Source organism: Blastomyces gilchristii (assembly GCF_000003855.2).
Source record: "Blastomyces gilchristii SLH14081 genomic scaffold supercont1.15, whole genome shotgun sequence".
Taxonomy (NCBI): Eukaryota; Fungi; Ascomycota; class Eurotiomycetes; order Onygenales; family Ajellomycetaceae; genus Blastomyces; species Blastomyces gilchristii.
Genome location: NW_003101668.1, coordinates 292,933 through 318,601, shown reverse-complemented (window position 1 = coordinate 318,601; position 25,669 = coordinate 292,933). Strand labels below are relative to the sequence as shown.

General features: G+C 40.0%; 6 protein-coding genes across 6 annotated transcripts; 2 read left to right on the top strand and 4 right to left on the bottom strand.

The window, feature by feature from the left end:
* Positions 1 to 10,091: 10,091 nt before the first annotated feature.
* BDBG_06102 (uncharacterized protein) lies at positions 10,092 to 11,463 on the top strand. The gene is made up of 4 exons (XM_002622876.2): positions 10,092 to 10,329; positions 10,573 to 10,678; positions 10,829 to 10,931; positions 11,062 to 11,463. The coding sequence occupies exons 1-4, from the start codon at positions 10,264 to 10,266 to the stop codon at positions 11,129 to 11,131; spliced, it is 345 nt and encodes a 114-aa protein (XP_002622922.1). The 5' UTR covers positions 10,092 to 10,263; the 3' UTR covers positions 11,132 to 11,463.
* A 260-nt stretch (positions 11,464 to 11,723) lies between these two features.
* Positions 11,724 to 12,918, bottom strand: BDBG_06101 (uncharacterized protein; the record flags this gene model as incomplete). Its single annotated transcript, XM_002622875.2, has 5 exons — positions 11,724 to 12,029; positions 12,114 to 12,219; positions 12,340 to 12,399; positions 12,495 to 12,533; positions 12,593 to 12,918. The coding sequence occupies 5 exons, from the start codon at positions 12,916 to 12,918 to the stop codon at positions 11,724 to 11,726; spliced, it is 837 nt and encodes a 278-aa protein (XP_002622921.2).
* A 1,493-nt stretch (positions 12,919 to 14,411) lies between these two features.
* BDBG_06100 (uncharacterized protein) lies at positions 14,412 to 17,069 on the bottom strand (the record flags this gene model as incomplete). Its single annotated transcript, XM_031722460.1, has 1 exon — positions 14,412 to 17,069. One exon carries the CDS (start codon positions 17,067 to 17,069, stop codon positions 14,412 to 14,414), a length of 2,658 nt encoding a protein of 885 aa, XP_031579686.1.
* Positions 17,070 to 17,441: 372 nt separating this feature from the next.
* On the top strand, positions 17,442 to 18,130 carry BDBG_06099 (uncharacterized protein; the record flags this gene model as incomplete). Its single annotated transcript, XM_002622873.2, has 5 exons — positions 17,442 to 17,473; positions 17,627 to 17,705; positions 17,827 to 17,887; positions 17,982 to 18,013; positions 18,110 to 18,130. 5 exons carry the CDS (start codon positions 17,442 to 17,444, stop codon positions 18,128 to 18,130), a joined length of 225 nt encoding a protein of 74 aa, XP_002622919.1.
* Positions 18,131 to 19,305: 1,175 nt separating this feature from the next.
* BDBG_06098 (DUF1682 domain-containing protein) lies at positions 19,306 to 20,946 on the bottom strand (the record flags this gene model as incomplete). Its single annotated transcript, XM_002622872.1, has 3 exons — positions 19,306 to 19,678; positions 19,772 to 20,750; positions 20,868 to 20,946. The coding sequence occupies 3 exons, from the start codon at positions 20,944 to 20,946 to the stop codon at positions 19,306 to 19,308; spliced, it is 1,431 nt and encodes a 476-aa protein (XP_002622918.1).
* Positions 20,947 to 22,258: 1,312 nt separating this feature from the next.
* Positions 22,259 to 24,285, bottom strand: BDBG_06097 (mitochondrial distribution and morphology protein 34; the record flags this gene model as incomplete). Its single annotated transcript, XM_002622871.1, has 2 exons — positions 22,259 to 23,807; positions 23,951 to 24,285. 2 exons carry the CDS (start codon positions 24,283 to 24,285, stop codon positions 22,259 to 22,261), a joined length of 1,884 nt encoding a protein of 627 aa, XP_002622917.1.
* Positions 24,286 to 25,669: the final 1,384 nt, after the last annotated feature.

The window sequence follows — 25,669 nt, the reverse complement described above, 5'->3', positions numbered from 1 at the left end:
AATATACTATCATGAATGACACATCTTCTTCATCTTCTTATATATCTCTGACTGTTTTCTTCAGTGAGTTTCTAATTGTGTTTTCTGACATAATTTTACATGAATGCAGATGCTGATATGTTTGTTTTTATTTATGTAAAATCTTCATGTATTGACAGATTCACATTCACTGATAATAGTGAACTTAATGTTGAATCATTGATTGAGAATCTGAAGAATGTGATAATGAAGAAATTATCTGTGTTATATATAACTGAGTCTTCTGCATTCTTCTCTGTCTCTTCTATTTCTTTCTCTGTCACTTTCTCTCAATCTTCTACACCTGTCTCTGTGTCTGGTTCTCTCACTTCTACTACCTCTGTTTCTGTGACTCTCACTTCTGCTACTTCTACTCTCTCTGATTTTACTGTCTCTGCTTTTATTATCAGCTCTTCCTGTTTCAAGAAGATATTGTATAGACTTGATAAATCATATTTCTCAGTATATACACTCTCACTCTTCTTACTGACCTCTAGAATAATCTATTATACAAAGACAGTATATAATATAACTATCTAAAGCTCAGTTGCAGACACTGATTATTACATTTATTTTAAATATTTATAATAAGATAATTATCTATTTATCTCAGAGAATCACCTCTCTCTTTAACAGTATTAAGATTATAAGTCTTTTTCTTTTTCATCTTTTCTTTCTAACACTGATTTTTCTGTTCTTAGAGAAAATTATTATAGGTTTTACTGTGTATGAAGTTATAATATTCATAGATATCAAGAAACTTTTTACAACTGTAAAGTTTAATATTGCAGAAACATCTGCTTTAATGAATTTCTTCAGAATAATAGATCTATATTAATCTATTCTCTGATATCTGTCATCTGACTTTGTAATGCAGATAAAAGATATCTGTGTTTTTAAGAATAGAAATGTGAATATCATACTCTTTTACACTCATGAGTATGAGACTTATATATCTTGTCTAAGATGTCATTGTGAGAATGAGCTGTTCATACACTGTATTCTACTTCCTGTATTTCTCTGTATCTCTCTTTCTCTTTCTGAGAAGCCTTGTATGTATTGTAATTGCATATATAATTCTAAGATCAGTGAGTGTTTATTTGATAATTATTATCTCTACTTTTACAATTTTTATATACTAATAATGATTCTTAGTTACTCTGATATCAGAGATCATTCTAATTAAAGATAATAACACTGCTAAGACTATCTCTCTTCATTCTTAAGCTTCTCTCATCACTTTCTCTTTCTTCTCTGCAGAGAAGATTGTGTGAATATCAGATTGTAAGTGTTCAGCACTGAGTAACTCTTATCATTGTTTATTCAGTTCTGTATCTTCTTCTTCTTCTGTTTCTTTCATCTCTGTCTTTTCTGTCCTGGCTTCTGATTCTGCGGGTTCTGCACTCTTCTTCAATTTCTCTACACATACATATGTGCATTTCTATATTGATATTTCAGTCAATCTTGTAATAAATGACATTAATGTTATACACAGAGCAGTAGAGAAATCAGAGATATATATAACATTGTTATGAGAGTGACTTACAGCTCTCAAATTCCTTACAGATCTTGAGTTTTGAGATTTTCTTTGTTTTTGATATTTTTCAGATGATGTGATGTTGGAAATAGATTAAACATATGACATATGAAAATGAATGAAGTGTGTATAATAACATTTGTCTTTTACAGCTAACTCTTACAGTTGATGATCAATTCATTACCTCTTTTCTTTTCTTATGCTTTTTCTTTATCTACTAGTCACTACTCTTATACAACCTCTATATAATACAGTGTTCAGTGACTAGGTTCAGCAGCTTTCATCTTTTATGATTCTGTCTCATACATTATACTGTCTCTCTTCACTCACTCAGATTACTACAGTAAACAGCTCATTGAAACTAATCTCATCTGATCTCTGAGTATTCTCAGAAATTGAGATGACTTGATCTCATGTGTCTACAGATGTTTCAGATAGTTTATTCTCTGTAATCTCTGCAATTGAACTGATATAAACAGTTGAATTTAACTCTGAATTTCTTTTTCTTCTGTAATCTGACTCATATACAAGTCTGTCACTCTGAGACCACTCTTTGTCACATTACATCTGCTATCTGCAGTATATTATCATACAATCAGCTACAGTCTTATCACTTATTGAAGTGTGATATTCATCTGATTTCTTCATTACTTCTCATTCTTTTCTTATAATCATGAAAAGATCAGAATAAGTGAGATTATCTGATTTATAAGTGTCTATGATTTCTCTTACTTCATAAGACTTTTCAATTATAAGTCTCTTCTTTTTCAATACTGATAATAGTGCTGTGAATAATTATAATTCACTTAAGTCTTACATCTTTACTTTCACAAGTTATGAATTATTAATTAAGTTGTATAAGATCTGTTCCTCTGATTCTTTCAATGTGTACATTTTCAGAGAATGTGATTTAAGTATTTTATATGACTCAAACCACCTAGATTAAAACTTCTCAGAACTCTCATTATGTATGAGAACTTACATTCTCATCTTGAGACTCAATTTCTTAATAAGTGAGTCTCATATTCTTTTCAATTGAATTGCTCAGTTCAGAAGTAACTTGTTAGCTTTTACATATGTATAGCTGATCTCTTTCAATCTTGATTCTGCATCTGCAACTGTTGCATCTGCAACTGCTGTTTCTGCTGCATTTATAACTGCTGTTCTCTTTCTCACCTTTTCTGAAGCATTCTCTGGGATGCGCGGATGCAATTCATACAACAGGTAGAATGATGAACACTTGAAGACTGCATGCTGTTGAATTCATGTGATCAGTAGAGCCTGCCTGAGATATTCATCTCATAGTCTTATAGACTTGCTCACTAGATATTTTATCAGCATGTTGTTCAAGATTTCATTCAAGTGTTTCATCTTTTTATTCATTCACAGATGATATAGTATTGTTCTATAATATCTTGTCTGTAACTGACTCATGAAATGCCTCATCACTTCTCTCATAAGGTTTGCACTGTTATCAGTTAGAATCTCATGTAGTATTTTATAGTTAACATAGATCTTATTGTGTAGAAACTTTACTATCATCTTCTCTATTGTCTCTGAAACTGCTTTCATGACTGGCCAGTCAGTAGCATAATCAATAGCAGTGATTATTCATTAATTTCTATTTGATATTCATAGTAATATGTCTATGAGATTCACTCTTCATTATTTGAACAGTTATATTATACACTCTATCTGATGTTGTACTTTCTTGTATTCTAATCCTTTCTTAGATTCTTTTATGACCTGGTAATTCAGGCACTTGTGAGTGTATGTCTGAATGTTCTCAGCCATGCTTGACCAGTATACTCTTGATTCAAGTATGCTCATGAGTTCAGAGCTTTCTAAGTGACTGAATTTCTTGTATATATGAGTCATCAAGTCATGTCTAAATAAAGATTCTAGATAGAGAGCTTCTACATATTCTAGATCATGATAAAGCACAACATTATTTTTCAATTTTCTCAGCTTGAAGTTTAAAAGTATCTCTTCTACTACTTTCACAAGACACTTGTCATTCAACATCTTGTCATTCTTCAAGTAAGAGATCATGATGTTTACTCATTCTAATTCCTTGCATCTTCTCAGTGTGTTTAATATGAACATTTCTTATATCTGGTTCACAGAACTCTCATCTATGAAATTGAGTCTGTAACTAATTGCATCAGGCATCACTGTATCTGATCTCTTTGAGTATTTGATATGAAGATTGTACACTTGAAACTCTGAGATTCAATGTGCTAAGTGTTTGAAAGGTTTTATCATTAATTATAGATAGATAAGACTTTCATAATCTGTGATCACTGTTATTATATACTCATTGTTAATATATCTATCTCATAATACCAGTGTGTGCTTAATCACTAGCAATTTCTTTTTATATACTGAGTAATTGAGCTCAGTATCTGATAGTTTCCTATCATTGTATATTATCAGATACAGCTTGTCATTCTTACTTATCTGTAGAAGGGCATCTCTGATAGCTCATTTAAATATATCTATCTTAATATAGAAAGATTTATCACAATCTGATTAAATAAGCACTGAGAATGTTATTATATATTCTCTCAGTGTAAGAAAAGTCTCTTCACATGCAGTATTTCAGATAATTGAATGAAACTTCTTCTTTTACAGATTTACATCTATTTCTCTTAAGAGATCTGAGAGTGATGCAGATATTCATGCAAAATCCTTGATAAATCTGTGATAATATGAGATTAACTTAAGAAACTATTATATATAATATATGTTTCTCAGCTGCAGTCAATTCACTATAACATTCAATTTCTCTGAGATGAGATATATATAGTCATCACTCACTACATATTCTATGAACTTCAACTCTTTCATTTCAAACACACACTTGATTGATTTGATATAGAGCTTATACTCTGTCAGAGTTATAAGCACTTTATCAAGATACTTCAGATATTTATTATATGAGTTTGAAAAGACTAAAATATCATTGAGATATATGAGGCATGAGATTTCATTCTGTTTATAAAGAATCATATTCATTATTATTTGAAAGATGACAGATGCATTTGTCAGACTGAATAATATTATCAGGAATTCAAACTTCTCTCATTGTATATTAAATACAGTTTGCAGAACTGACAGTTCATCTATACAGATCTATCAGTATTCTGAGAGAAGATTGATCTTTAATAGATATCAGATGTTTCTGACTATATTCAACTATTATTAAATTTATAGCAGTGAATATTCATTCTTGATTGTAAGCTTATTAAATACTTAATAATTAATACACATTCATCACTCTTCATCTGCCTTTTTTATAAATAGAACTGAAAAGCCTCACATACTTGATGAGAATTATATAAGACTACATTCTAGAAGATCTGTGATCTGACACTTCTGTTCTTTGAGATGTATTTGTGACAGAGAATACACATTCTGATTGACTGGTTTTGCATTCCCTGTGTCAATCTCATATACAAATTCTTATTTCAGTGACAATTTCAGTGAAAGATCTGTTCAGAAGATCTTCTTATACTTCTTTAGAAGCTTCTTTATACACTTGTTCTTCTATATATTCTTTATCTTGATTTTCTTCACTTTCAGGTTCTGTATGATATACAGAATGCTTTCAGATGAGATCTTGTGAATTATTCTCTTTACTTATTAATATATAAGCAGATTTAACTCTTCTATATCAGAGATGTGAAATGTTCTTCTTATATCAGTTGATAGAATTGTATGAATCATTTTCTTTCTATCAGTTAATTATATATAACATGTACATCATTGAATCTGCAGATTGAACCTTTGAAATTAATTGAGTTTAAGAATAAGATTGTATTTCACATTCTGCAGCTCTCATACTTAAATATAGCAAGATTATTCTCTGAAGTGTAAGGAAACTCTTACTTTTATAGATAATATCAAATATCAGTTATCAGATAATCTTATGCATCAGGAATTCTTCACTCAGCAGATCTCTTTCAATCTTCAGATTATATAATCATTAATATATTGTATAGAAGTTTCTGTATCTGCTAATACTTTTACAGTTATCTCTCAATTCTTACTCAAGTGCCTCTTATACATTAATATTTCAGATCTTAAGATATTAAGATGAGCATTCACTTTCTCATTTACATCTCAGTCAGAAGCCTGCTTTCTCTTTGTATTTATAGAATTCAGAGAGTTATCTAACACAGACATCTCTTTCACTTTAAAGACTTTTCATAGAATATCAGTGAGTATCTCTGAGCTCACTGATTCTGCTAGTTTTTTAACTCTCTTACTTCTCTTAACTATACATACTGAATGTAATCTTTTACATCATAATTTTAACATCTGCAGTTAAAGCAAGCTTAATACTCATAATATCAAGATTTTCACTTAGAGGATTTCTTTTTCAGAGAATTCAGTGCTTTAGCAATAACATTCAGATCTAGATTCATTGTATCTAAGTGTATAACTTGTGTTATAAAAGTCTGATTATCTGTTCTTCACTGAGATATACTTAATTACAGTATTTTCTATCACAATTAACTCACTTATTTCTGTATAATAAGAATGTTATATGCTTCTTTCACTGTATCTGATTATAAGATTAAGTATTTTCATTTCACTCTTAACTCAGATGTAAGATCATGAATAAAGATCTGTAAACAGAAAGATGTTGAAAGCTCTTTATTCAATATAAAATAGTGTAAACTGAAGTGTGTGAAGTATAATATAAGATCACTCACTTATCTATACTTAGTGAAGTATTTGTAACACTTATCTTATATATTCACTTTCTCAAAGTTATATAAGATTCATTTGAAAAACTCATTTCATATTTATAAGAATGAATATCACTTCAGATCTATGAGATTCATCTTTTTATCAGTTATTCATAATAACTTTGCTTTTTCATGTAGAAACATGATAGATTTTAAGACTTATTAAAATTCTGTTAACTGTCTGTCTGTGAGTTCATATTCAATCTGATAATATGATTACATCTGACTTAGTCAGCTGATTGCAGCATCATTTTTTCAGTTGTTATTAAAGCTTAGTAACTTCAGCAGATCTTCTGACTTGATATATTTCATACTTGAATTCTCATTCTGTATAGCAGTCTCTGATGATGTGTATACTTCTGAAGAGATTATAAACAATTATGATGAGATCTTCAGATTCAGTATAGTTATCTATCTATATAAACATTCAATCTTCTGCTACAGATCTAAGATCTAGTTTTCTCTATTCTTATTAATGATGATAATTATATCAGTGAAACTCTTTATAGTGAATGCTTAATCTACAGTGAATGCTAATTATTGTTTAACTTTCATCTCAGTCTGTTACTGTATACACAAGGCCTCAATCTCATTTAGAATTCTTATACATATACAGAGCTTTGATTCTGATTCAGCAGTCTCAGCTGTTTTTCTTACTACTTTAAGTAAACTCTCTGAGAGATTCTATATATCTTTCAGTTCAGGTAGCAGAGAAGAATGTTGTTCATATTAACTAGAAGAGATATTCATTTCAGTGATTTCTCATTAATTATACAATGTCTATTATTATATCATTGTATCATTCTATCACTATATCATTATATAATTTCTGTTATCATTGTATGACTTCAGTGATGATCACTTCTTCTTTTATCTCTTTGAGTGAAGAGCAGTCTTCTTTGAATCTGGTTCATCACTCTCATTTCTTTTCTCACATCTCATCTGTTCATGTCTCATACATGGCATTCATCTGGATGTGAAGTTTTCCCTCATCAAGTGAAGCAGTATCAATCAGATGCTCTTTCACTCACTGCTCTTTATACACTATCTTTTGAGATGTTCTAGAATCACACTGACATGATAACTATGAATCACTTTGTAGATGGAATTATCACACTCTGAAGAAGCCTGCACTTCTCATCAGTTTTTAGACATACTATCAGATGTGATTCAAAGGTTGCTTTAAGCCAGTGTACAATTACAGGCGTATGCCGGCTTCTTATATATTGAATCTCATACGCTAAATTAATTAGTGGCCACTAGGGCCCCCTTTACATTCGTACGCTAGTAGTTCGGAAGCGGCCGCGTTATTATCCGACGGTCGTACGTTCTTCCGAACCACACTCTCATGACTCATTGACACTGCTGCTTCTGTCTTCAATCTGGCTTTCTTAACAGTTACAGAGACTGCAGTCACATCACAAAGATATTTATTACTTACTAGAAAACATCAGAATAAGTCTCTTATTATCTCTCAAGAATGATACTCTCATACACTCACTATTATAGATGAGAGAAGAAGAGAAAAATATATTATAAAAGAGAAAGATCTTTTTAAAAAATTCTATCACTACTGTTAACTTTATCTCTAAAATACATCACTTTTACAGAGAATTTTATATATAGAACAAAATATAATAAGAGATCTGTAAGTCACTTATTAACTATATTTTTCACATTTTAAATTAATATATCAGAAACTCACTTATCACATGTTTAATTTAAATGAAGATGAGAAAAGAAAGATCTATATAGTTAGCAGAAAAACTCATCTATTTCTTTATATTATATATAGTATATATACTGTTAAATTGATTAATAATTATTACTATATAATAAAGATAATTTCTAATTCAGTAGTCTTAAGAGCATTAAGACTATACTTTTAAAGAGAAGAGTATTATTATATCTCTGACTATGTCAAGACTCTGCTGTAGTTTTATACAGCTCATTACTTTTATATAAATAATTTCATTTATTTCACAGACTATCTGAACTGATTTTTAATCACTCTATAATATTATTTAGATATATTATAGAAAGATTTAATTAATGAATATAAGAATTCTACTTCTATATAAGATTAGCAGATTACTCTTTCTTGATAATAAAACACTACTGAGATATTACTTCAGCTATTCTTACTCATGAAATAAGAGAAGAGTATTCACTTATTATCTATATAGAATAGCTAGATACTGACTTCTTATTAAAGAAATCAGTAATTCATTTTTCTTCTACTGAAATATATATAAGAGTTACTGTATATCTTATACAATCTTCTTAGTATACTAAGTATTATATCTGTGATATTCTTGTAATAACTCTGTAGCCTACAAGCTCACTATTTAAGCAAGATAGTTAAGCTCACTTATACAGCTTCTCAAACAACTACTTCTATGTGATACTGTTAACTAGTCATCACTTCAGTTCCGCTATATTACATTTATCACAGAATTTATAACTGTAGAAGAATCTGATTTTACTATATATATCTGTTTACAGTTCTACACAGTGTAAAGAGATAATCAGTGATAGAAAAGATGTAATAAGAGAAGATTATAATATCTAAGTTCTCTGAGTGTGATATTGAAGACAGACAGCTGTAGAAGTAGTAGAATACTGTAAAGAAATAAATTAATCAAGAGACTAGTTTCATAAGCAGTGAATATAGACTTTTAATATATTATTCATTCTTGAGAATTTATAAGAGATAATTAATCAGATGTATTATCTATTCAAGAATCTGTATAAAGTAGATAGTTAATAAGATATATAATTTATTATTCAAGAATCTGTATAAAGTAGATAGTTAATAAGATGTATAATCTATTATTCAAGAATCTGTACAGAGTAGATAATATAATTGATAAGATAAAAGATAAATGTATTATAAGTGTGTAGAAGTTATAGTGTAATATTATGAAATTACACTTCACTTAATTCTATATTAATCAGTGAGCTGTATTCATACTAAGAATCTTAAAAAGAAAATTCTTCACTTTTAATAATTAGAGTTTTCATTATATATTTGCTTCACTTCACTCTGCAAATGAAGAATTTGAGATGTATAAGAGAAATTACAGTCAGTAAGTTAATTAATATTAAAAAAGAAGTTTTTCTTCTTTTGAATCTGAAACATTTTTACAGTAAACAGATATTGTTTTCTTTCTTAATACTTGAATGTCATTGTAACACTATGATAGTTAATGTATATCAACTAATTTCATATTTTTTAGTGATTTCAGTGTAATTAGAAACCAATTGCAGGTTCAAATCATTAAATTACTGCTTGTATAACTGCTTTATGATGCATATTGTGAGTGTTTGAAGGTGGATAAATAAAGGAAGAATTTAAGTGAGTGAGTGTTGAGTGGTGGAAACAAGTGTTGTAGTGATTTAATTATGTTAGTTAATTAGTTAGTTGTTAGTTATTGTTAAGAGTCCCGGGAGTTGATCGGCCCTTCTACCAGCAGTGCACTGGTGGTGATTGAGCTCTTTTGCCCCAGTAGCCTACAGTTATAGTTGGTTATTCACGGTTATGAATAATTTATCTCAGGAGCTGCAGGTAGAGTTAGGTTAGTGATGATGAGTGCTCCTTGAAAAATATTGTCTATTGAAAAATGACAAGAAAGCATGTTCTTCATTTATATCAATATTGAAATATAGAACTATATATAAATATATTTATTTATTTTTATGCTTGGGTGTGGTTTCTGCCAAGAGAGAAAATTCAACAACAGACTATGATAACACAATGAGGTAATAGCTTGTACATAGTTACATGTACTAACTAGTTGTTAGATCTCAGACATTCAATATCATCTCACTGAGACAGTCATTGATCTTGAACTCATCAGTTTCCCAGTATCATTCTTTAATATATATGTCCACCACTGTCTCTTTACAGGCATATCCCCTTCCAAAAATCACACCACCCCACACCCAGCCATGGAGAGCATATCTAGTACAATTACCACTCCGTCCCATTGTACGGCGGATTTCTGCCTGATCCCGGTATGTTATGGCATGTATATCTGTGCAAAAAAAAAAAAAAAAAAAAAAAAAAAAGTGTACTTCATTGGCAAACCACAATTTCCTACATCAATTTACCCTCTCTGCCTGCCCCGATTTCAAGAGAGTCCAATCAATTAATGAATGAGAAATCAATGATGTATCACTGGGATTTTTCTTTTCTATGTATATATTTAAATATATATTGTCTGCCGCATTTGCGTACATTGCTAATTTCTTCACCAGATTGGCACATCTTCAGCGTCAGTATCTCAACAGGTCGCTGACGTCCAACGTCTGGTTGAGAAATCCGGCGTGAAATATGTCATGCATTCAGCAGGAACAACCCTTGGTACGTTCAACTACTTTGGCCTTCCTGTCTACAGCTAGTCCCCATTACCATTTGCCAGTTAACCTGGAGCGTAAATACCCTCGAGGATCTGATTGCGTCTTCTTCATGGTTTCTCTTTTCGTCTGGAAATAAAAAGCTAACAACCAGCAGAAGGATCATGGGACGCTGTGTTTGCCGTGATCGGTCAGGCGCATACTATGCTCCATAAACAGGGTATTGTGCGTATCCAGACGGATATCAGAGTTGGGTCAAGGTGAGGACTTTGCTTTTTCTACCCTACCTATATTTTTATATACACCTCTGTTCCTGTTAAATGTATGTAAAAGTTGCATCGAAAAACTCAAACTAATAGCTAACTGGTGGAAATTCCAAAAAAAAAAAAGAACCGATAAGGTGCAAAGTATGGAGGACAAAGTAGGCGTTGTCGAGAAGCTGCTGGGGAAGTCATCTTAATTTTGAGGCTACTATCACGAATATGTGCTACATATATTTTGACCTCGTCGGAAACAAGTTGGGTTCTTTCCATTGCCTGTATGCTCTCATAATTGAGCTCGTCAGATTTGCCGACATCATCTGGCGAGGATGTTTTCCCAGACTCGGTTGCAAAGTGGTCGGCTCTTTCAAATTTTTATCATGACTGAGAATCACTAATTATGCATGAAGCTGGAGGGATCGAATCATTGAAAGAGGGGCCTATAAGAAGAAACAAAACAAAAAAAATCTATTATATAGCATCGTACTCCTATTTAATAAAAGTTAAATGTGCCTATCCATACTCAATAACATTCTAGAATAATCAACAGTGGGTATAGTGTGAATATATTAAAAATTAAATCAAATAGCAAAGAACCCAAAGAAAGACGCCTGCTTGTTATACGTAGCTATCGTGACAATAGCTTTCACGGCAAAGGGAAATTTCAGGGAAAAGAGAATGCCCTCCCAGCCCAAATACCTATCTTGCTAGATATTCTCTACCATTCCTCAATCTCGCATTCGCTCCCAGCTCTACCCGGCCAACATCTTTGTCTGGTTGTACATCCCCAAATCATCCATGTTTCCGATCTAAGGCAGTTACTCCCCAAGAATTTGCTAAAAGAGCTGGTAGTGGGCCTGTGGTATCATCCGTGGACAACTGGGCACCTAACCGGAGAATCACGAACGCATCTAGAGTACTGTTGGAACTGAATAAGTATATCCCCGCCACTGCGATAAGGTTCAGCAGGAATATGCCCAGCAACACAGAAATGGCAATGACATCCACGTTGCTGATCACAGGCATTGGTGCGTCGTTACCCACGTCGGACTGAATTTCAAAGTTTCTGTCACTGCGGTTGCCACTGATCAAGCCAACCTTTATAGGCCAGGTAAAACGGCGGCAGTGAGTGTGTGCCTCATTTGAAACTCTTCCCAGTTCATCGAGTACTTTCTAGCTTACCTGCGTATCATCTGGACGTCTGAGGCAATTCAACCAAGCCTCCTGTATATCGGAGCTATAACTCTCACGACGTTCTTTCATCAGGTTGACAAGGGGGGCTAGGTCTCTGCACGGGCCGTAGCGATCAGTGCCAGTATATCCCAAGGGCGGAGTGTGAGCGTGCGGCGATGAAGGAACTGTTGCCAAAGAGCGCCTTGGCGACCGTGTAGAGGGGACCTAGGTTGACTCTGCGATCGAGATCTTCGGAATGTCGTATTCCATATCGACCTTAAATCCTACTCCTTTGCTATCGTGCAGGGGTAGTTGTAAAGTTAGTAGACCAGCGTTTCGATTTCCGACTATCACAATTGTTAGTAATGATTCTGTTAGCAGATTCCATACATTGAAACAGAGTCCAAGCGGCGGTTGGGCTGGATTTCACTAGGTGACTCGCGTAATTATTAGCATATCTCCCTGATTAGTGAATGCTCATCGCAAACTCGTCAGGGTCTCGTGGCAAAAGGTCACCACCAGCAGTGTTATTATTAATATAATAAGGCAATTCGGAATACCCTGAGGTACTATCGGCTTCCACCTTGAAAACAGTTGGTCCGCCGGAAAAACCGGGGAAATTGATGCCATAATCGGATAAAGGGCTTCTGATATGGTATGCGGAGTTCGGAATTGGATTTTCCCATGGCGAGTTGCCTTGGTTTGCTGGCATGCATGCCTTGACGCTGTAATGGGGATTTCCGGCTATCATCCTAGAGTATGCCGCATAGAAGGAACTGGGGAGACTCGAACCGTCAGCGGGCAAGTCATCCATGGGAACAATATCACACGAAACCGTTGAGTTGTGTCCGGGAGCGAATTGGCGCAGTAGGCCCTTGTTGAACGTTGTAAATGCAGGAGATATACACGATTTCCCTGGGTCTAATTCGCCCAAACGATGACCGGCTATGTGAAGATATAGCCACTTGTTTCTACAATGAAGCGCTAAGGGATCACAGTGCATGGAGTCACAATAAGCTTTTTTAAAGTTGCGTGGACCGGATCTTCGCGATAATCTAGGCGATCAGGACCGTGAAACCGAATATCCTCCATTGAACTCACACAAAGAGAGGAACAATCATTATACCGTCACCGTCGCTATCAAACTAAATGCTTCATTTTGCGACCAAAGCACTATCCAACTGCCATTCCGCCACCAACAAGCGAACCCCGGCCACCACCGACTCATATCAAATTATCAAGCGACGGATACGATCCTAACTTCACCGTCTCCAACAAATTCGAAAGGTCCCGTAACATGTTAGGGTAGGGCATGGTTTTCCCGAAATCTCGAGTCCTTCTGAGTTAGACCGTGGCGCAGGTTTCCTCCCTTCGCGATCGGCAAACCCATTGAGCTTACCAACTGTAGCAAATGCACGCCCCTGATCGAGGAAATCAACAAGAATAACTGCCGGTCGACGTCCCTGACAAAATATTTTGACAAACGGACAAAGTTTGTGCTGGTAATTTTTTCCAACTTCGGGGGAAACGATCCCCAACTCATTTTGAGTGCCTTGGACATGGTTTATAAACGGTAAGCGTCCTGATGAAAGGACCACATTAATGTTGCTTTGAACCTGGCAAGGACGGCGTGGTTTTCATAAGAATTCCGTGGGGGCGATACGATTTCGAATTGCGTTTCGAAGACAACAGTGGAAAATCGTCGATGATGCAAGGCGTGATGTGATGGAGGCGGTGGAGTCGTTTGGGGAGGCCACGAAGACAATGAGGCGAGTGCAATGTGGGACAGACCGTTGGTGGTAAATTGGGGATGGAGGAGTATATACATGGATGATAATATGCGCGGCTGTAAATTCCGCATCGGGAGGGAGAATGACAATGTATAATATCACATTTAGTGATGACAGCGGAAGCGACAGAGTCCGCTCCCATTTGGCATGGGATATAAAACATTTATATATAGTATGCGTGACAACGTAAATTTGTAGATGGAAACACTCCATAATCCCACATAGCACGGCGTCCTGAAATATCTCCATTTCACCCATGATCCACAATCGCCGTTGTATTTCATCTGGGAGGTAGACATATTTCTGCATTCAGCGCGTTTTCAGCGTAGTCGGAATCTAAGGAACCAGAAAGATGTAAGCTTAATAAACTCGACATAGAGAGGTGATTGAAAACATACACTACAAGCTTATTAATAGTTGTGAATGCTTGGCTACCTCAGGTATTTGCAAAAAGATAAATACATTCATTGGGTAATCCAAACAACCAACCATGTCAACACTCGAGGCAGTAAAAGCCCTAGTAATCACCATAATCATTGTGAAGCTGTTTTTCCGCCTTCACTCTTTCTTCTCTATATGTCCTTTGCCTCGATACACGTGGATAATCCGACCTCTCTGACGACCTGCCTTCCTCATTCTCTTGGCCTGGGGTGCGAGTTTTGGGGTTCACGAGGTCATACATATCCTCTTGCGCCAAGTACCCAAACAACGGCAATTCCCACACATTATTTATATCTTCCAATATCTCTTCAAGGGTCCATGGATTCGTAGAACGCAACATGCGGTTTTTCGGGCGGTTGGAAACTCGGTACTCACCAAATAGCACAGCGAGTCGATGTCGAGTTGCCCGGCGAACCGTGTTCATTTGCACGATCACCCCCTTTAGTTTCAGCTCACGCAAGAGGACGTGCCCTCGTATCCAGGGTATGATTTTCTCGCGCTCCGTGCTGAACGGATTGTAATATATTTCCCTGGTGTTGGGCGGAAGGTTAAAACCCCACGCGATTATGGCATATTGTAAGTGCACAGAAAAAAGCTGGCGGAAGGGAGCATTCGGATGTGCAGCTGGCAGGAACTTCCCATGGTCCACATTGGAGGTAGGGCAATCAGCTGAGGCAGCGTCAGCGTCAAAAGTTGACGCAAAGCGCTTGGGATTGATTGGCGAGTAAAAATGTGTTAGCCAGAGGCACAATTTCCTAAACTCTTGCCAGTCACCGCTCATGCCAAGTCGTTTCAACACTTCCCTCCAACAACGTGGTGGAACCTCCATCCCAGTGCTCACCATATTTTGCAATGTGCCAATCAAAAACGTGATTGCACGAGAATTCTCCGGATTGCGAGGTTCCTGTGTTCCCGGCCTCCGTTGGGGCAGTATCTTCTTGACCATAACATATAGAGAATAATATGCCGGGGAAATGTCATGTTGCCTCATTTGGTCCAGCATGCGGGGTATTTTTTGCCAATCCCTCATGTGTGCTGCATTACGGAGGAGGATGTTATAGTGAAGAGGGTCCTCAGTAGACAAGATGGACAGGGCTTTGAAGAGCATACGAGCCCGTCCCATCTCACCAGCGACAGAAGAGGAATTAAAGAGCCACTCCACGGTTTCCAGGTCCTCCAGAACATCCGGGTGCAGATTGCTCTGCAAAAGTTCATACAATATGAAGTCATTTCCTTCAAAGGCTAGTTTCTGGACAACCCTCGAAAACGCCGAGTTTCCGATTGAAATCCCTTCTTTCTTCAAAATATCGATCTGTTCACGTAGTTTTTTCGCGCCTCCAGCCTTCAAAGCCATCTGTCTCAGGGTTTGCGGCCTGATAGCGGTAGCGCCAAATGCCTTGACGCCGGCAAGGATAAGATCAAACGTAAACGTCTTCGTAGCGAACAAGCGGGCACCGAGCTTGTCGTTGACAGCGTTCGTCTCTTTTTGTTTAACTTCCGGAGGGACATTTATACTCGTTCGATTCCCGCTCGTTGGGCTGAGAGTTATTATTGATATATCGTTTTGGAACAGGCCTTTCAACTTTAAATTGGCTAGGAACAATTCTATTTCCGGCTTCGAGCCAAAATGTCGTAGATGTTGTATTAAAGGCGAGATATCTTGTGCTGATTGGGGCAAATCGTTCCGTTCTATGAGGAAATTATGCATTGCAAGAGCATCGGCTAGTCTTCCAGCCTTCACGAGAAATGGCACAGTATGGCAGTATATCTGGTGATTATCAACTGTTCTGCATACCTTCCTTAATGCTCTTAAACCACCATCGATTGAAACCGCGGGTTCAAATAGTAGCAATAACATAGCATTTGGGTTTGACAAGTGAGTGTCTTTTAGTTTCTCGTGCCATTGGACTCCCCTGGAAAATTTGCCCGCTTTGAATAACCCGAGCACAACAGACTTGTAAAATTTCTCTCTATCCCAAGCCTTCCCAGATCGCTCATAAAGTTCGCAGGCATAGGAGTATACTTCAGTCAAAAAATCATTGCGTTTCCAGCCAACTATGATAAAGTTTCTCCAGAAGAGCGAAGCATATTCTCCTTCCACAGGTAAGTCGATTGGTTGTCCTCTTTCCCTTAAGCCCTTCCAGATATCTACCACGCCATCGTCTCCATAGTGTCGTTTGCGATAAAGGAGCAAGTGCTTCCAGAGCGTAAAATCATTGGCAAAGGGGGGACTGTCAACCAATTTGGTTCCAATATCTCTAGAGTGGCCAACGTCCGATTCAAACTTGATCCTTTCGGGATCCAACCGCCAATCTCCGGAACGAAAAGTATCTGAGTCGTGCAAATAATTTGAGAGCCGGGAGGTCGCGGCAGGTGTCTTCTCTTCCTCTGAGGTTGTCAAGGAGGCTTTCATGACCGAATCTATATTGAGGTATCGCTGGAAACTAAGGGAATGTCCGTATGGCTTTGCGTGAGTTGTGGTGGGACGACTACGGCCGTACAGCTTTGCATCTTGACTTCGTCGCCGGGTTCCGTTAAGGACTGTGATTTTGCTATGCTTGGGTAGATTTGTCACATAAGGTTTGTTCCCATAGGCTCTAGAGCTATGTATCGCGCATCTTAAGCATATCTCATTCAAATGCAATTGGTCTAGCGTAGTTGAAGCAGCAAGCAAAGAGCTGAGTAGGGACAATGTAGAGCGCGTTCCCAGCCGCTTTCGGACAGCCAGTTGCATTTGGGGCCGCGGCAGAGAGCGTAGCAGCAATGGACGGTTACGCACGCCCAATAGCACTTAACTGTCGCAAGAGTGAAAGGGCAACGTCAGGACAGTAGGGTCTTTTTGCTTGCTTGCTGGTGTGTAGTTCAGTCAAAGTAAAAGGCGACATCTGGTAACCAAGCCTTAGAATCAACCGTCAAAAATGATGCCAAGCAGCTTTCCGGAAGAGGCTAGTCTGTTTTCCAATCCACGTGACCTGAGGTGATCCGACCTCAAACAACTTCGGCAAGGAAGCGGAACCTCATCGTCAACATCAAACAACAACTTCACCCCATTGACCCCCAGTTCCTCACTCTGCTCCCCAGTTTAGCACTCTCAAACCTCGCAGCCATGGTATCCCGAACCTTCCCCAGAATGGCCGGGTAGGTTTCCTGTCGAATTGCCCTATCGCAGCCTGGCAGCATATTCCAATTCCCGAATGACAGGACAGCACCAATTCAGATGCCAGTTGAACTATGAACTTGTGTGCAAATATTTGGTGATACGTGCTAACATTCGCAATTGTGCCTATTTAGATTCATCTTCCGGGAGAACCGTGTCCCCTACTACCAACGCCTCTTCCAGAAAAATGACGGCAAGCGCATCTGGAACAAGGTGCGTTAAATCCGCTTCCCCAATTCCTCCCCAAAGAAATCCGGATACAATTACGCAACACAACTTAAAGAAAAGCCGAATATGGGACGACCTGATATCTAACTATTACTCAAAACCACAGTCCCACCGCAGCCCGTACCTTCTCTACCCATTCTACATCTCCCTCTTTGGCTCCTTCGGTGGTATGTTTTCCCCCAATTTCCGACTCCGGGTCCTATATCAAACGAGCCCAATCCAAGTTAGCTAACCAACTTGATTGCTTTGCGTCTACAACAGCGTCCTTCTACGCCATGTGCCGAACCGTTCTTGTGAGTTCTACTTTCTTTCCCTTAAAAAAATCCCGCTTTTTCCAAATATCCCACAAAATAGCAGGGTGAATGATGCTAATTATATCGGATTAACAGGGTTACAAAACCTGGTATTAAATGTATCAAAAGGAGTTGGCGAGGAGATAAGCTCGCTGAAATTCTAGCCAATGCGCAAACTACCTTGATCTGTGAGAGAGGGTCGTCCTTCTCTCAAAGCAGAAAAATAAATCTTTTTGATTATGAAAAAGTTACATCTTAGCTGGAATTGCTGCGGCGAGAGGATAGAGGGTGTGTTATGTGTGATATGATATGCAAACTTGTATATATAGAAATATGCAAAAGGAACAAAAAAAAAGTCCTCTCACAACAACACACATGTGTTCCACGACGTTTCATTAACTGATATCGTATCCATTCTCTGCTTAATCACTTTTTCCAGTTACCCGTGGATGGTTTTCCAATCTATACTTTTCAAAAATCCGACAGAGGGAGATAGAAGAGTAGTTATATGATCGTTCTCGGTGTCTTCCAGGTGCCTACCCGCCCATTGGCTCACTCCCAAATCCATATCATACTTCTCCATCTCCATATGCGTTGGTAGCATTCTTATGATAGTGCTTCGTGCATAGTACAATAGCATGTGATAATTGACATGGTTGGTTCTGCATAGGTAGCATTCTCGCCGCTGTCGATTTGACTCAATAAAATTAGAAGCCTGTGGAGGAAATCCGTCAAAAACATGACAACCTTTTGAGGTTTAATCTTTTTATTCAAAATCAAAAAAAGGTCTCTCTTGCCCTAACGCAACATGGATACATACCCGGTTTCATGAAAACAAGTACGGGAACAAGTGTTATAAGCAGACCCTCGAAAATAAAATAATAAAATACCTAGTTAGTAGATACAGGTGGCTATGTAGTAAAACAAGCCCTTACTTAACAGTAACAAAGCACAAACATCATCGGGCGACGTAGGCCCAAAAGGGCGAACGAATAGGAGCATTATTTATCCCCTCCTATAAAACCACCGATATTCCTTCCCACCACGGACTCATGTTGCTTTTTATACAAAAAGGAAGCGAAAAACTCGGCTTGACCTGTTCCACGCACACACACAAATCGCGTCTCAACCACCTTGTATCAAGCCACCCCCCACACGGGTAAAAAAGGAAATAAACGACACTGAACCTTTCACCTTGTCTGTCACCTCCCTTCCCCACCAAACTCCCCTCCCATTACACACACACACACACTCACTCACACGCCACTCAAACACGCGCAAAAAGAAACCATCTACCCCTTCCTCGTCGCCTTCTTCATCCCCCTTTTCGTCTCCCTCTCCCTCTCCTTCTCCAAAAACTTCCTCTGCTCCTCCGCCGACATCCCCCTCAACAACCGATCCCGCTCCTCCTTCTTCGCCTTCTCCGCCTGCAACTTGCGCTCCTCGCTCTTCTCCTCCTCGTACGCGCGACGCAGCTTGCGCGTCTCCTCGTCGCGCGTGTTGCGCAGTTTGCGCACGACTTCGGCGCGGAAGTGGGCGGCCGAGACGACGCGGTCGGTTAGGCGGAGGAAGTAGGTGAAGACGGGCATCGTGGTGGCGTAGGAGCCGGATTTGGGCAGGCGGAGGGAGAGGTTTATGCGTTTGCCGGGGGTGGTTTCGTCAAGTCTGTTTTGGGGGTTGTTTCTTGTTAGTAAATTGCTGAGGGGAAGGCCTGTTCATACATTATATATAGATATGTATATATAAGTAAAATCTTACTTCGTAGGCTTATCCAGCGGCTGGTCAGTAATGATCAAGTACTCAAAATCCTCCCCAGCTTCTTCCACCGCCTTGATGAGGTCAGCCGTAAGCATCGTCTCTGTAATCTCCGCACTCTCACTCATAACGGTCGCCCACTGAGGTAATTTCGGATTATCCCTCGTAAACGTCAGGGAGATATCATATCGATCCTCACGTAGCTTGCGCATGCAGTTCTTATGCACAACCGCAAACACAAACCCATCGTAACTCGAGTTATTCGCCGCCCCCTTCGTCCGCTGCTCGATGAGCTCCTTCTCCACCGCCGACGGCGCGGGAACAAGATCCTTTTCCTTCCCATCAAACGAATACGCCGTGCACTCCACCCGCTCCACCGGCACAGGCCACGAGTCGAAAAACATGCTCACCGCAAAATCACCAAGCATGTACAGCGGGTTATACCACCGGAACAATTTAATCGAGACATCCATGAACGCCACATTCTGCCGGCCGGTGGCGTACGTCGCGAACTCCGTGCCCGACATCTCCTTCAGCATCGACGCGGGCACCACAAGCTCGTCGCCCGAAGACGCCGACGCAGCCGCCGCCGCCTTCGCCAGCCCTTCCGCCTGCACGTCATCGGCCGACGGCGCCCGGCGCGCACCACCCACGCCGCCATAGCCGACGACGGCAAACTCGCTCTGTAGGATGGGTAGGTGAGCCTGCGCCCATTTCTTGGCTCTGCGCCGGTTCTTGCCCATGCCCCAGACATGCAGCAGGAGCAGGACCGCGATGAAGGGGATCACGAAGGCTTCTTGCATAAAGTCCTGGCGCGAGTGGCGCTCCCAGACGCGGTACCATGCTGTATATGGTCGGGCGTTGCCGCTGGCCGGAATGGCTTCCTGGGTCGCTGGTAGGAGGGTCCCTGCGGCGCCGGTGGCGGTAAGGACAGGTTGTGGTGGAGGAGGTTCAGGGATGCCTGCGGCGAAGTCGGCGAAGTCTAGATTGTTTAGAAGAGAGGGGAAATGTCAGTTAGCCTTTTCTGTTGGAGCAATTGGGTTTTGTGTGGGGAAAGGGAAGGGAAAGGGAGGGGAGGGAGGAAAGATTGACCGCATACCTGCGTCATCGCCGCTGGAGGGAGCTGACGATGGAGCGTTGACATCGCCCTTTAACAGGTTCTGAAGTAGGCCAGACATTGTTGTCGATGCGACCTCGATTGGCGACCTTAGAGTTGTGCCGTGCCGTGGGAGAACTGGTGGCTGGTGGTTGATGTTGGTGAGGTGAGGCCACGAGACGGAATGTGGTTGAGGTTCGAGGGCAAATTTCAGCTATTTACAGCACAAACAGCCAGGGTCTAGTTATCTAATAATAATAAGGAGCTGGTAGCTCTGCTTGTGTATTTAATAAGTGCGCCGACTCAACGCAACGCTAGGCCCCGGATTTAGTTTGACGGAACAGAATATCTCCAGGAGTCGAGGGAACAGGGTTTTTGCGAGGGAATTAAGAGGGAATTAAGAGGGAATTAACATTGTACTGTACATGTACATTGTATAAAGGTAAGTTCCATTGAATTGTTACTGACTGACATATTGCATTATTCTTTAAAACGCCGCACAACATCCGAAAATAAAATACCACTGGGAAAAAAAAAAAAAAAAAAAAAAAAAAAAAAAAAAAAAAAAAAAGTGCTGAACAAATCCAGGACACGAAATCAACAAGAGAAATAAATACAAAATATATCACCAACTATACAAATTAGTACCAATTGAGTCGCATCAAAACCAAAACCCCCATTTATACAAAGGACAGAGTTGAGAGCATGTATGTAGTACATTACAGTGCCTTTCCCGCGCGAAAAGAAAGGGGAACAGAATAAAGAAAAATAAAAATAAAAAATAAAACCGATCAAATACCAGTATACCAGCAGCCAGCCGCAGTAATTCTTTTTGTTCCGCCCTTTTTCCATTTTGTGCTTTTTGTGTTCCCTGCCGCCAGCCAGCCGTAGAAAGGACAAAATAAAAAAAATACCATCAAATACATTTTGAAAACCAAAAGAAAAACCGATAGAAAAGGGGTATATCCAAGGGGTCCTAATGTCGCCCACGCGCCAATATAATACAACCGGAACGATGCTTCCCCAGAAATAACGGGGGTGCTTAAAAGAGGAGGTTTTAGGGGTGAGGAGAGGGGTAGAAAAAGGAATAGACAAGCAATGAAAAACAATATCATAGCAATCATGAAGGTAAAAGGGTTTCCCTGGGGATCCGGGATTTTTCATCTGCACCGGTGAGAACAGTAGATGTGCAGGTGCAGACTGTCTGTAAATGTGCAAGGGGGGCAAAACATGCGATGCTCTCTTCCCGGAACACCATGCATGCCAAATCCTAGAGAAGGGGGGTTAAAAAAATAAAAAATAAATAAAAAATAAAAAATAAAACAAAGGAAAGGAACTGTAAATAATGATCATAATAAACCAACACCAAGTGCTGAGAATTGTCACCCTCAATCTCAATGCCGATAAGCAGGCGGCGGGGTATGCGAGCGCATTGACGGGCGTTCCCAAAACCCACCACCACTGCCGCCACGGCTGCTGCTGTTGGTAGGATCCTCGCCGCCCATCTTCTCATCCTGGATCCTGCGCGCGATTTCACTGGCCATCTTCATCATCCATGCCTGTTCCAGGATGCCGCCGTTCTGGGCTGATTCCATGATGAAGGATGAAGATGGGCGGGAGAGTTGTTGCGGCTGCTGCTGCTGTGGATCTCGCGCGGAGGGAGAGGAGGAAGATGTGTAGTTATTAGAGGCGTTGGGTTTTTCAGTTGGGTATTGTGGAGTAGAAGATGGAGAAGGCCGGAGTGTTCGGATAGGGGCAGTTTCTTGAAGTGATGGTAACGGCTTCGAATCTGCAGGTTGTTGCTGTTGGAGTTGGCGCTGGAGGTTCGAGGCTGATGTTATTATCCTGGCCATATCATTGGCTATAGGTGGCGAAGTGCGGACAGTAGGCAAATCATGTCCGAATTCCGCGGGTATGCCTCTCCGAGAGTTTCTCTCGGCGTCGTCACGGGCGGCAATGCGGTCGCGTAGGGTTGGTCGCCTGATCGTACGCTGTGGTGAAACTGGAGGGGTAACGGGGTCATCGTTATTCTCTTCTGGGATGGTTGAGCCGGAGAATACAGAGACTGCACTGGTGGTGGTGCTAGTCTCCGTGTACGCGCTTTCACCGCTGACGCTTTCCATATCATCCGCGCTCTTGGGCCGTCGTCGAAGATCGACGACCCGCTTCTTTCGTTTCCTCGCGTGGGCTTTGGAATGCCGACCGGCACCCATGCTGAGTCCGTATCCACTAAACCCGGACGAAGGGGGGGTTGGTCGACTGTGCGACGAAGACGCCAAGCTTGCAGCGTCTTGGAGTGAGAGTGAAGATGTTGCAATGTGCGAATGGGTTCTGGAGAGCGGGGGACTCATGGGGGAGACGAGGCCGCTGGGTCCATCAGCCTGCTCCATTGAACCCGTCCACGCTCTAAACACGACTTCTCGGATAGACGGCGTGAACAGAGACAGTGTGCGTTGGGAATCCGTCAGCGCGGCTAGGCGGAGCACATTCTTGCGGGAGAAAAGGGAATGCATCTCGACGCCGGAGTCGAGGGATAGGGATGCGATCTCCGAAATTGACAGAACGTTCCCCGATGCGTCGACGGGGTCCTGCGGGGGGTTCAACAGGGGATCCAGACCGGGACCATCAAGGGATGGATTCGTGACTTGAGCTGAGGTGGTCTCCAATTCGCTGTATTCGGTGCCCCACAGCCGCAAAGACAGCCTGTGTATGATTGCGGGCAACTCGTCCATGAAGAGGATTCGCAGCTGGCCTTCGATTTCTTTCTGTAGATAATCGCGGACGAACGGGATCGAATCGAAAGTCGACGAGACTTTTAGAGATTCGAGGGGATCGTTCCGAAAGACAACGGTAATGCCCTTTTGCTTTGAGAAGACGAGGATGACGAAGCCGGAGAGTTTTATGTCAGAGAGTGTAATTTGGAGGGGGATGGTTAAACCAGTTCTGTAGTAGGAGAGGGGGAAAGTTGTTAGCAAATTTTTTATGTTCTTAGTTTTCCACCCACTAGAAATAGCAACAATATATATAAAGAGAGAGAGAGAGAGAGAGAGAGAGAGAGAGTAAAATAGAAATAGTCGGCCACTTACGCAGCAGCAAGAGGTTGCGGAGAGGTAAAGGGGTGTCGAGTAAGGAGATACGTATTCAAGGGGTTTGCCTGGACACAGGTCTTGAGGGTTAAGAACGCATCTCCAGCATAGGACATCTTGAAGATGCCGCGGAACCGATCCTCCGCCAGATCCCCAATTTCCAGGATTTCCAGTTCGGGCGGGTTGGAGCCCAAATTCAGCTCGGTGACGACGATATCATCGACGATAATGGGTGGTTTGGGGGATTTGTTCAGGGCGGCAGTCAGCAGCTCTTGGGCGCGGGTGTAGAAACCGGCGTCTGCCATGAGGGGCGACCAGTTGAAGTTGAACGCCATGTCGACAATGCATCCGACATGGGGATAGCTGACAGTCTGGAGAGATTATAGAAGATAGAAGCCGAGAAGATAAAAGATTAATCAGACATGAGATGAGGGAGGAAGTAGGAGGAGGTTGACGCGTCGGGGAAAAGGGAGAAAATTCTCGAGTTTGGCGCCAAAAACGAGAATGGGACGGGAGAACGGGAATAAATAACAGGGCAAAGAGGAGGGAAAAAAAAAAAGAAAAGAAAAGAAAAAGAGAAAAAAAAAAAATTGGTGTCGCGTGCTGGAGCCGGTGATACAGCCAGATGATGGACGCTCCTCAAGGCAGAAAGAATTAAGAGTAAGGGACAAGATAATAATAATAAAAAAATGAAAAAAAAAAAAAAAAAAAGATGGAGAAGAAGAGGAAGAGTCAGGCTGAGTGAGTCTGCATGTGATGTGGGCCTCGGATTGAGGGGGATAAGAAGAAGAGGATGTTCTAGATTCAAGGAAGTATTAAAAAAAAGAAGAAAAAAGAAGAAGAAAAAATAAAAAATAAACAATAAACATCGCCCAGAGTTTCATTGGTTGGGTCAAGCAAGGAGAGAGCCAAGGGAACTTTAGCAGAGAATGAAGAATGAGATGATGATGTCATTCATATTACTCAAGCTGCTGGAGAGTTAATTCAGAGCTTTTTACTAATTATCTCTGGTAATAATAAATAATATAACTAGAAATATTTATATACATGCCCTCTCAATGCTTGAATAATTAATTAATTAATAGCTTTAGTTATCTATTCCACACTGAGGATCTAAATAAATGTACAACCCTGACATCATATCATCTCTCATACATACAATATCATCCCTGTCGCGTTTTTGCCCATATCAGAGCCCTGTTAAGGGTATTTAATTACAATCATTGCAACAAATAATTACCCCTTTTTTCAAGGATGATGGTGGTTCAATAGCATGCTCATTATTACTTTTATTTATTGAGTTGAGTTCTGTTGGCTTTCTCAAAATTCATAGTCATAGACTGTTGCTCCAAACAAAGGATAATGATAGGGAGAAGAACATACAGTTCCCTAAGACACACAGCATCTGATCTGCCTGTTATTTCATCTGGAAAATGAAACGAAAGGTCAAGTTTGAACTCGCTTCATCCAGCCAACTACCCCCACGAAGAATGACTGAGGAGGTATCTTCAACCCATTCTCGCTTCCGCAGGGACGACACTCGTGAGAAATAACTTTACTTAGCTAGCTCAGTCGAGTACCCCTCTTAGAGCGACTGTAAACCATTGCGTCTCTTATTATTATTTCATATCCTCGAGTGTAGGATATATGTTAGATATGCCAAGGTCCCCATCCGTTTCTTTCTCTCTGGAAGCCTTCTTTTCTGTTCAACTGTGAATC

What these genes read in the sequence shown, in the direction of transcription:
- BDBG_06102 (XM_002622876.2), top strand. Translation starts at nt 10,264, where the DNA reads ATGGAGAGCATATCTAGTACAATTACCACTCCGTCCCATTGTACGGCG. An exon ending in TTCAGCAGGAACAACCCTTG is followed by an intron (nt 10,679 to 10,828) that starts GTACGTTCAACT and finishes AACAACCAGCAG; the next exon opens with AAGGATCATGGGACGCTGTG. An exon ending in GATATCAGAGTTGGGTCAAG is followed by an intron (nt 10,932 to 11,061) that starts GTGAGGACTTTG and finishes AAAAAAAAAAAG; the next exon opens with AACCGATAAGGTGCAAAGTA.